The 12,366-nt window shown below is 45.2% G+C and overlaps 1 protein-coding gene across 2 annotated transcripts in view; it reads right to left on the bottom strand.

The window, feature by feature from the left end:
• Positions 1 to 12,366, bottom strand: part of LOC106565583 (SLIT-ROBO Rho GTPase-activating protein 3) — a 123,478-nt gene that overhangs the window by 59,888 nt on the left and 51,224 nt on the right. For both annotated transcript variants that reach the window (XM_014132865.2, XM_014132866.2), the window contains exons 3-4: positions 9,947 to 10,109; positions 161 to 223 (exon numbers count right to left, since the gene is read on the bottom strand). In XM_014132865.2, the coding sequence (XP_013988340.1) occupies positions 161 to 223; positions 9,947 to 10,109 (226 nt within the window). The remainder of the gene's footprint in view (positions 1 to 160; positions 224 to 9,946; positions 10,110 to 12,366) is intronic.

Below are 12,366 nucleotides of genomic sequence, written 5' to 3'. Positions count from 1 at the left end.
AAATGCAACGTTTCATTCCATCACCATAACAATCACCCACCTCCTCCTCCTTCTCAGTAGAGGCCTTGATACTGGTTGTGTCTGGATGAAGGGATGCAACAAGAGGAGAGAAGGAATCGATTCTGACAGGGGAAAAGAAGATGGGTTTTGTTGTACTCACAGTGTAGAGTTCGTTTGTCACTTTTACCAGCTCCTCGTGCATCTGAATCCCAATGTCCTTGCTCTGAAAAACAATGGGTTGGAAAGCAGTTAGGGCCAATGCACATCAATCAATCCAGGTGGATACAGTGCATCAACAAATAGGCAAAATAGTGATGAATATCATGGAACAACAAACTGACAGGCAATGTTTTTCAGTGTGTTGGTGGTGATGAGACACTGTCTGGATTGGTTTAAATCATAACAGCAGTTTAAGAAAGTGCACATACAGTAAGTACAGTGGCCAACAGCATAAACATACAGAGCCTTCTGAAAATGTTCAGACCCCTTGACTTTTTCCACATTTTGTTACATGACAGCCTTATTCTAAAATGGATTAAATAAATGTTTTTTAAAAACTCAGCAATCTACACACAATACCCCATAATGACAAAGCGAAAACAGGTTTTAGAAATTTTAGCAAATGTATATATATATCAAAAAAGAAATACCTTATTTACATAAGTATTCAGACCCTTCGCTATGAGACTCAAAATGGACCTCAGGTGCATCCTGTTTCCATTGATTATCCTTGAGATGTTTCTACAACTTGATTGGAGCCCACCGGTGGTAAATTCAATTGATTGGACATGATTTGGAAAGGCACAGACCTGTTTACATAAGGTCCTACAGTTGACATGGCATGCCAAAGCAAAATCCAAGCCATGAGGTCGAAGGAATTGTCCGTAAAGCTCTGAGACAGGCACAGATGTGGGGAAGGTTACCCAAAATATTTCTGCAGCATTGAAGGTCCCCAAGAACACAGTGGTCTCCGTCATTCTTAAATTGATTAGTTTGGAACCACAAAGTCTCTTCCTAGAGCTGGCCAGCCCGGCTAAACTGAGCAATTGGGGGAGAAGGGCCTTGGTCAAGGAGGTGACCAAGAACCCGATGGTCACTCTGATAGAGCTCTAGAGTTCCTCTGTGGAGATGGGAGAACCTTCCAGAAGGATAACCATCTCTGCAGCACTCCACCAATCAGGGCCTTTAAGGTAGAGTGGCCAGACGAAAACCACTCCTCAGTAAAAAGCACATGACAGCCCACTTGGTGTTTGCCAGAAGGCACCTAAAGACTCTCAGACAATGATAAACAAGATTCTCTGGTCTGATGAAACCAAGATTGAACTCTTTGACCTGAATGTCAAGCGTCACGGAGGAAACCTGGCATCATCCCTATGGTGAAGCATGGTGGTGGCAGAATGCTCTGGGGATGTTTTTCAGCGGCAGGGACTGGGAGACTAGTCAGGATCGAGGCAAAGATGAAGGGAGCAAAGTACAGAGAGATCCTTGATTTAAAAAACTGCTCCAGAGCACTCAGGACCTCCGACTAGGGCGAAGGTTCACCTACCAACAGGACAACAACCCTAAGCACACAGCCAAGACAATGCAGGAGTGACTTCGGGACAAGTCTCTCAATGTCCTTGAGTGGCCCAGCAAGAGCCTGGACTTGAACCCGATCAAATATCTCTGGAGAGACCTGAAAATAGCTGTGCAGCAATGCTCCCCATCCAACCTGACAAAGCATGAAAGGAACTGCAGAGAAGAATGGGAGAAACTCCCCAAATGCAGGTATGCCAAGCTTGTAGCATCATACCCAAAAAGACTCGAGGCTGTAATCGCTGCCAAAGGTGCTTCAACATAGTACTGAGTAAAGTATCTGAATGCTTATGTTAAATGTAATATTTCAGTTTTTAATAAATTAGCAAAAATTTATAAAAACATGTTTTTGATTTGTCATTATGGGGTATTGTGTGTAGAAAAAAATATTTAATACATTTTAGAATAAAGCTGTAACGTAACAAAATGTGGAAAAAGTCAAGGGGTCTGAATACTTTCCGAAGGCACTGTACATGTGATGGATGGACAGAAACATACATTACTCTAAAAGAGAGACTGCCTGCCAGACCAGCCAGTGGAACACAATCAACCCATAGACTAGTGAATGGACTTCCCATCTGGCCTCTCTCCCTCTATGTCTGAAGAGGGCTGGAGTATGTGTGGTTTTATATTCCACCCCGCGCTGCCGTTTCCTGTGATTATTACACGTGGGCTATGTTTAGCTACAGATGATGCACTGCTGACTGTTAAAGCTGCTGTTTAGTTGTGGTGCTTGGTGGGTAAATGTCACATCCCTCTCCTTCTAACCTGCCACCTCTGATCCGCACCGAATGGATTGAGACAACACCCTCTCAAAACGGCTGAACAATCAACATCAGCATTTATAGTGTTACCACATTACTAGCCTATATGATGTGGTGAAACACAATCATGTAGTTAATAGATGTCTTTGTAAAATGGTGCCAGAGAGGAAGGCTGACCTTCTACGTGTTCCCAACCGATTGTGTTTTTTTGTTTGTTTATTTGTGTTGTTTGTAACAATTGTTTTTACTTATTCTGTACATAATGTTTCCATTACCGTCTCCTACTCACCACGGACTGGCAGAATCCTTTTTTTCCGCCTTTAACGAGTCTGACGAGCCCGACACGAATGATATCCTGCTTTCTCGGGAACAGGGCCAGATCCCCATGAATTGCGTGAAGAGGGAGAGAAAAAGGGGCCAGAGGGCGGGCTGCCTTCTGAGAATTCATAGGCGTTCAAATAAACCCCCACTTCCTTCCATTCTGCTAGCAAACGTGCAATCTTTGGAGAATAAAATCGATGACCTACGCGGAAGATTAAACTACCAACGGGACATTCAAAACTATAATATCTTATGCTTCACGGAGTCGTGGCTGAACGACGACACTATCAACATTCAGCTGGTTGGTTATACGCTGTACTGGCAGGATAGAACAGAGGCGTCTGGTAAGACAAGGGGCGGCGGACTATGTATTTTTGCAAATAACAGCTGGTACACGATATCTAAGGAAGTCTCAAGCTATTGTTCGCCTGAGGTAGGCTAGAGAGTTTTCATCTGTATTGTTCGTAGCTGTTTACATACCACCACAGACTGAGGCTGGCACTAAGACAGCATTGAATGAGCTGTATTCCGACATAAGAAAACGCTCACCGAGAGGCGGCGCTCCTAGAAGCCGGGGATGTTAATGCAGGGAATCTTAAATCCGTTTCACCAAATTTCTATCAGCATGTTAAATGTGCAATCAGAGGGAAAAGAACTCTGGACCACCTATACTCCACACACAGAGACGCATACAAAGCTCTCTCTCGCCCTCCATTTGGCAAATCTGACCATAATTCTATCCTCCTGAATCCTGCTTACAAGCAAAAATTAAAGCAGGAAGCACCAGTGACGAGATCAATAAAAAAACTGGTCAGATGAAGCAGATGCTAAGCTACAGGACTGTTTTGCTGGCACAGACTGGAACATTTTCCGGGATTCCGCCGATGGCATTGAGGACTACACCACATCACTCATTGGCTTCATCAATAAGTGCATCGATGACGTCGTCCCTACAGTGACCGTACGTACATACCCCAACCAGAAGCCATGGATTACAGGCAACATCCGCACTGAGCTAAAGGCTAGAGCTGCCGCTTTCAAGGAGCGGGACTCTAACCCGGAAGCTTATAAAAAATGCCGCTATGCTATCTGACGAACCATTAAACAGGCAAAGCATCAATACTGGACTAAGATCGAATCGTACTACACCGGCTCTGATGCTCGTCGGATGTGGCAGGGCTTGCAAACCATTACAGACTACAAAGGGAAGCACAGCCGAGAGCTGCCCAGTGACACGAGCATACCAGATGAACTAAACTACTTCTATGCTCGCTTCGAGGCAAATAACACTGAAACATGCATGAGAGCACCAGCTGTTCCGCAGTCGATGTGAGTAAGACCTTTAAACAGGTCAACACTCACAAGGCCGCAGGGCCAGACGGATTACCAGCATGTGTACTCCGAGCATGCGCAGACCAACGGGCAAGTGTCTTCACTGACATGTTCAACCTCTCCCTGTCTGAGAATACCAACATGTTTCAAGCAGACCACCATAGTCCCTGTGCCCAAGAACACTAAGGTAACCTGCCTAAATGACTACTGATCCGTAGCACTCACGTCTGTAGCCATGAAGTGCTTTGAAAGGCTGGTGATGGCTCACATTAACACCATTATCCCAGAAACCCTAGACCCACTCTCAATTTGCATACCGCCCCAACAGATCCACAGAAGATGCAATCTCTATTGCACCCCACACTCCCCTTTCCCACCTGGACAAAAGGAACACCTATGTGAGGATGCCATTCATTGACTACAGCACAGCGTTCAACACCACAGTGCCCTCAAAGCTCATCAATAAGCTAAGGACCCTTGGACTAAACACCTCCCTCTGCAACTGGATCCTGGACTTCCTGACGGGCCGCCCCAAGGTGGTACGGGTAGGTAACAACACATCCGCTACACTGATCCTCAACACAGGGGCCCCTCGGGTGCATGCTCAGTCCCCTCCTGTACTCCCTGTTCACTCATGACTGCACGGCCAGGCACGACTCCAACACCATCATTAAGTTTGCCCGATGACACAACAGTGGTAGGCCTGATCACCGACAATGACGAGAGCCTATAGGGAGGAGGTCAGAAACTTGGCCGTGTGGTGCCAGGACAACAACCTCTCCCTCAATGTGACCAGGACAAAGGAGATGATTGTGGACTACAGGAAAAAGAGGACCGAGCACGTCCCCATTCTCATCGACGGGGCTGCAGTGGAGCAGGTTGAGAGCTTCCACATCACCAACAAACTAACATGGTCCAAGCAAACCTATTCCCCCTCAGGAGACTGAAAAGATTTGGCATGGGTCCTCAGATTCTCAAAAGGTTCTACAGCTGCACCATTGAGAGCATCCTGACTGGTTGCATCACTGCCTGGTATGGCAACTGCTCGGCCTCCAACCGCAAGTCACTACAGAGGTAGTGCGAATGGCTCAGGACATCACTGGGGCCAAGCTTCCTGCCATCTAGGACCTCTATACCCGGTGGTGTCAGAGGAAGGCCCTAGAAATTGGCAAAGACTCCAGCCACTCTAGTCATAGACTGTTCTCTGCTACTGCACGGCAAGCAGGACCGGAGCGCCAATTCTAGGTCAAAGAGGTTTCTAAACAGCTTCTACCCCCAAGCCTTAAGACTCCTGAACATCTAATTAAATGGCTACCCAGACTATTTGCATTGCCCCCCCCCCCTCCCCCTCTTTTAAACCGCTGCTACTCTTTGTTGTTATCATCTATGCATAGTCACTTTAATAACTCTACCTACATGTACATATTACCTCAACTAACCGGTGCCCCCGCACATTGACTCTGTACTGGTACCCCCCTGTATATAGTCTCGCTATTGTTATTTAACTGCAGCGCTTTAATTACTTGTTACTTTTATTTCTTATTCTTATCCATATTTGTTTCAACTGCATTGTTGGTTAGGGTCTCGTAAATAAGCATTTCACTGTAAGGTATTGCTGGCGCCTTCCTCTCTGGCGCCATCATTTCACACCTGTTGTATTCGGCGCATGTGACTAATACAATTTGGTTTGATTTATTAAGTAGATAACATCAGTAATGACTCAAGCTGAGAAAAGGCACAATCAGCCGTTTCATCTTTTTCCTGTTGTCAACTAATATCCAGATTGTCATTTTGTCATGTCATGTAGTGTTGTTTTTCAAAAGGAGCCTTGAAAAATAAGCTGTAAATGATGGAAGCTTGACTTGTCAGTGACATTCAGTTTCCTATCAGCCTTCAAGATGGAGGAGGACTATAAGTAATGTATTTTATAGAGGACAAATATACTGCAGCACTTACACCCATCCCACACAACCTATCTAGTGATGACGAGTGTGGGGAACACACCTGGTATTGTGGGAGCTCAGTGAGAGAAAGTAATTGCTAGCATGGCGGTACATGCCACAGAAAACAAACTGTTCTTAGACTGAGGCTACAGGGGCATGTGAATCCACCCACATCACACATTACTGTTTTTACAGAAAATCAAGTAGGCACAAAGGATATAACACCTTTAATTACTTCACAGAAGTACGACTCTGACTAACCTTTTCAGGAAAAAAAAATTCTAGAGCACATACCTTGAGTATTTAATCTCAAACTCTAACTCATTGTTAACAGTATCTTTAATACTACCCACACACACATAAAGGACATTTCACACTTCCACAGTGTACCCATAGCCTCCGCTGTCTAAGACTCCATACTGTTCCAGGCCCTAGCTCTAGGTATACTAAATCTAATATATGGTCCCTATGTCTCCATGTCTGCTAGGAGTTATGGTTCTGCCTGCTATGGTTTCCCTCCCTGGACATAAATCATATGGAGGGTAAAACTGTGGGATCGATAGAGCCAGCAGCACTGCTACACTCTGACTCTACAGCACAGAGCCAAGCACCAGGGCTAATCTCTAAACATGTGAGCACACACACACGCACACACGCACGCACACACACATGCACACACAAACACAGAGAGAGAGAGAGAGAGAGAGAGAGAGATACAGGTAGATGCAAGTAAGCTTGCCTGAAGGCAGACACACACCCTTTTCATAATTGACTGCACATCATCTATTTTTGTATGGGTTATGCCAACCAGGTTGAAGTTATAACCATCAAAACCAAGCCCTAACATACGCAGACTGATGAGTCAAAATTGGAATGTGCAATCAATCATGTAGGGAGGGGCTCATAGCAACAGGAGGAGGCGCCAGCTGAGATGGAATTTTCTGAGCTTTCTTTGATTGGACAATGTTTGTGCGTCCCTCTGTGGTCCGCCCTTTAAACTATACTGAGCAAAGATAGCGAGCCAGAGAGAGTGAGAGAGAGAGAGAGAGAGAGAGAGTGAGAGAGAGAGCGAGAGAGTGAGAGAGAGCGAGAGAGTGAGAGTGAGAGCGAGAGAGTGAGAGTGAGAGAGCGCAAGAGAGCAAGAGAGAGAGAGAGAGAGAGAGAGAGAGCTAGGCAAATTGTTATTTTATTTTACCTTCATCATCAAAACTCCCAAGGAGGACAGGAAATATGTTATGTTAAATCAGATATGAAAGTTCCTTGGCCTGAACATGATAAGTGGGAAGCTTATTTTGTGAGAAATATGTGAAAGCCTCCTGGCAGCTGGTGAATGGCATTTGTATGCATGGGTGGCTCTGATGTCAGACATAGTGCAGAGAGAGAATGTACTGCAGAGGCACTGAGGGAGCAGAGCAGAGAGTGGACAAGTAAGAATATGGATGTGTCAAGTCAGATAGCGCTGGCCTAAAACTGCTCTGGCTGTCGAGACAAAAATAATACATTCATGAAATTCTCTCTTATCTCTCTAAAAATAGAGAAAAAAATGAACACAGCCTGATTGAATTGTTTGTTCTATTTTTCTTGACCAAATTTTGAACTGTGCACCCCCCGGGGATCTTGCAGTTCTCGACTGAGCCATGGCTTGACATAGGTACTTTAAACACCAATAACTACCTTACAATTTTACCTAATTACCTGTAAAATCGTCAATTACTTCTTTGTTAAACAGATTGTGAGACCTTGATAATGTTCCCACGGATGTGAGAAACCAGACATTACCATACCAGACAGGCAACCTAGACCAGTGGTTCCCAACTATTTTCTGTTACTGTACCACCAACTGAATTTTGCTCTGCCAGAGTACCCCTGAAGCACCCCCATTTTACCAGTAGGTCTAGGGTCTCATAAGTCTTCTCAAGAACCCCTTGTGGATAGGCCAAGTATCCCCAAGGGTCCAAGTACCCCTGGTTGGGAAGCACCGACCTAGACAATCACAGTGTAGCATATTTTTCAGCAGTGGTGACAAGTGCAGCGGGGGGACATGCTAGATGTTCCCATAGACTTTCAATCATTGAATCAACGACTATAAAAGTATGTCAGCAGAAATATATATATTTTTTCAATTACATCATATTTTTTGCAGCGGCGGCAACAATTTAGCAGCGGTTTGCCACTGTTTTGGGATATCCGTATAGTCGAAATAACGTGGTTTTTTTTGCAGACTGTTCTGCTGCTTCTACAGCAGCGTGCGGAGGAGGGGCCGGTGTATATATGTTTGTGAGAAGGAGAGCGAGACTAAAAAGTAGCCACGATGGCTTGCGCTAGCTAGTCAGACAAATTTGTAACGTTAGATGCTGGTTCTCTTATCATCCCATGACAGTGCCTGTCTTGACTGCATCAAATCGATGTAGAGAAGATAGCTGAGTTAGCCAGCTGAGTTAGCCAGCTGAGTTAGCCAGCTGAGTTAGCCAGCTGAGTTAGCCAGCTGAGCTAGCCAAGTTAGCCAGCTAGCTAACTAGCTAATTGAGGCTACAATATGCTTCACTCCCCATCCTTGTGAACATATAACACCATGATTCAGAACAACAGCCTTCGTGTTGGTTGTTCGTTGTAGCCCACACCTTCTCATTTAGCGAACTTTTAATTACGTCATTTTTATTCCATTTTGCATTGATTAGAAATGTCTCACTTCACTTTCTAGATATGGAACCTCTGACTGTAGAGCAGATTTGATTGGCTGACAAAATCAACCAGACTCAGAGGCTACTAAACCTCCAACAGAGAACACCTAACTGAAGAGAGAAATACTACAACAAAGACCTGTGTATTTTTCCCAGAACAGATCCGGTCTAGAAAAGGCCCAGAGTTTTTCCGTGGTCAGGTCAAAGGTTAGATGACATAAAGATGACACATGGTCAGGAAAAACTCATGGCCCTATTTATGGAGTATTCATTTATGACTATCTGGATATCAGAAATCTTGGGCAACACCGGGTCTTTCTTTCATCATCGGGGCTGCTTGATCGACTTGTAGCCTATTCAGCTCTCTCCTCCATTCATTTACTTGACAGCTACAAAGCTAGGCAGCATATTTCTTTGACATGTTATCCATTGTCACCGCGAGGCCTGCCAGCAAGGACGTGTAGCTCCATTCATATTACCAGCCAGAGGAAAAGCTACTTGAGGGAACTTTACTGACTAACAGGAGGCTGTGTTGTTCTGTTTTCAGCCCTGACTGGTGCTCCCTAAAGCATGTGTTGCTTGTTTCCCCCATTCACATTCCTGCTGACACACACACACACACACACACACACACACACACACACACACACACACACACACACACACTAGTGTGTGAATGGAGGCTGGCAACGCGGGTTGGGTCTCACCTCTAGGAAAGCCTGCCAGGTGTAAACAGGGGTCTGGTGTTTGGGTTAGACCTCAGTCATCTCTGCTATGTGCTGACACAGGGCCAGACGCTGCTCACACCAGCAGGGGCCCATGGGTGGTTAGGGGGCCAGGGGGTACCCTACCCTGCTCCATCTTAACCCTACTACTGCACTACTACTCCACAGGCCACATGGAACTTATTTATGCCCGACAGATGTATACAAATCCAATGTGCTGGAATACGGGTCAGCTGATAATGTAGCTTCTCAAAAAACATCACTGCTCACATAGTCTCAACCATCAATCTGTATACTAAAGATGGAATATGGAAAGAATAGAGGAACATTGGTTTCTTTCAGACTCATTTCAAAGGCTCAGGTGAAAACTGGTTTGAATGTGGTCGTAACCTTAAGCAAAAGAGCAATGAGGTCTGGTGTTATTTGTATATGATTAGGATCTAGAGAAAGGAGAATCCACATCATGCCCATTACTGGTCAGCAAACAAACGAGAAAAGATAGTGCTCATTTGTATCTTCAACTCTGAACACATGAGCACAGGTGATAAGGAGAGGAGTAAACAGAAAGCGAGACAGGCAGACGGACAGAAGGATGACAGACAGACCTTCTTGAAGAGGCGGATGACGTCCTCGCTGATCTGGGCGAGGCGGACGATGACATTGTTGGTGTAGATGTCGTTGAGGGTGGCGTGGTCCCTGCTTTCCCTCCTGGTCTGGTTCAGTACCAAGTACCAGCAGTTCACACTGGACAGCAGGTGCTGGTCTTTCCTGAACACAACACAGAGAGGAGGTGACGTTAGAGTGATCAGCAAAGGGTTACAGTAACATACTGTACATACCTGTGGTTTGTCTCTGCTTTCATCATTTCAATATTTCTAAGGTCTACTACCTGATTAGGGTGTCTATTCAACAGGCTCAACACATAGGCGTATAAACAGACAAAGTTGATGGTCAGAACAAATATCTGTCCCACAGCAGAAGTCTTCGACTTCACCCTAATAATTTATTTTGTGCACCAGACGGACTGAAAGGTTGATGACTTGCCATTAAGTTAAGCATAGCCCATCCCCGGTGAATATGAGTGAGCAGCTTATATTGCCCAGGGTTGCGCTGGGTAGACAACACACAGAAAACACAACACACACACAGGCATTGTTGGAGTAAAGAAATAGGGCTTCTGAGACTGATTCCTGTTCCCAGTAAACAATACAGCTGCTGCATGATTCCATTGTTGGCTGACTGCAGAGACTTAACCACACTAACATCACACTACGCTCTCGCTTTCTCTGCCTCTCTCTCTCTCTCTCTCTCTCACTTATTCCCCCTTTCTCTTTCTCTGCCTCTCTCCATCTCTCTCTCTCTTTTATTTAATTCCCTCCTTATATATCTCTGTTCCCTTTCCGCCATCTCTCCCTCCCTCTATGGAACATGTCAATCTCATTCCACGGAGGGCCGAGTGTCTGCGGGTTTTTGCTCCTCCCTTGTACTTGACTGATGAATTAAGGTCACTAATTAGTAAAGAACTCCCCTCACCTGGTTGTCTAGGTCTTAATTGAAAGGAAAAAACTAAAATCTGCAGACACTAGGCCTTCCATGGAATGAGTTTGACACCCCTGCTCTACCGTGATGGCGCTAACCTAGAACAGACGGTATTAGTTTCTCCTCACAGCGCTCCAGTTTGACACAGCCTTGATTGTTTAAGTCCTTAAGGCTGGTTACCATAATGACCCTGAGAGGCATGGGCTCTGACTGAAGCGTAATCAGCTTTCACTACATTCCCCTCCAGTGTATGTTCACACACAACCCCCCCACACACACACACACACACACACACAGATAGCAGCAGAGGGTTGCACTGAGCCGTGGTGAAAACTGCACATGTACTTACTGCAAAGAAAAATGATGAGCACTAACATCAAAGGCTCCCCTCTACAGAGAGCTTCCGCAATGCTAATCACCTCTAAGAAGCTGATATATGTCTGCTCTAGAGTGCTGCTAACATTATTCCCCACAGCAAGACACCACAATGGACACAGCTAATATACTGTACAGCCATATGGTTCTACCACAACCATACATACAGTGAGGGGAAAAAGTATTTGATCCCCTGCTGATTTTGTACGTTTGCCCACTGACAAAGAAATGATCAGTCTATAATTTTAATGGTAGGATTATTTGAACAGTGAGAGACAGAATAACAACAAAAGAATCCAGAAAAACGCATGTCAAAAAATGGTATATATTGATTTGCATTTTAATGAGGGAAATAAGTATTTGACCCCCACTCAATCAGAAAGATTTCTGGCTCCCAGGTGTCTTTTATACAGGTAACGAGCTGAGATTAGGAGCACACTCTTAAAGGGAGTGCTCCTAATCTCAGTTTGTTACCTGTATAAAAGACACATGTCCACAGAAGCAATCAATCAATCAGATTCCAAACTCTCCACCATGGCCAAGACCAAAGAGCTCTCCAAGGATGTCAGGGACAAGATTGTAGACCTACACAAGGCTGAAATGGGCTACAAGACCATCGCCAAGCAGCTTGGTGAGAAGGTGACAACAGTTGGTGCCATTATTCGCAAATGGAAGAAACACAAAAGAACTGTCAATCTCCCTCGGCCTGGGGCTCCATGCAAGATCTCACCTCGTGGAGTTGCAATGATCATGAGAACGGTAAGGAATCAGCCCAGAACAACACGGGAGGATCTTGTAAATGATCTCAAGGCAGCTGGGACCATAGTCACCAAGAAAACAATTGGTAACACACTACGCCGTGAAGGACTGAAATCCTGCAGCGCCCGCAAGGTCCCCCTGAACATCTGAATGATTCAGAGGACAACTGGGTGAAAGTGTTGTGGTCAGATGAGACCAAAATGGAGCTCTTTGGCATCAACTCAACTCGCTGTGTTTGGAGGAGGAGGAATGCTGCCTATGACCCCAAGAACACCATCCCCACCGTCAAACATGGAGGTGGAAACATTATGCTTTGGGGGTGTTTTTCTGGTAAGGGGACAGGACAACTTCA

The sequence above is a fragment of the Salmo salar genome, chromosome ssa12 (genome assembly GCF_905237065.1).
Source record: "Salmo salar chromosome ssa12, Ssal_v3.1, whole genome shotgun sequence".
NCBI classification, from domain to species: Eukaryota; Metazoa; Chordata; class Actinopteri; order Salmoniformes; family Salmonidae; genus Salmo; species Salmo salar.
This window is presented reverse-complemented; position numbering and strand designations above follow the sequence as displayed.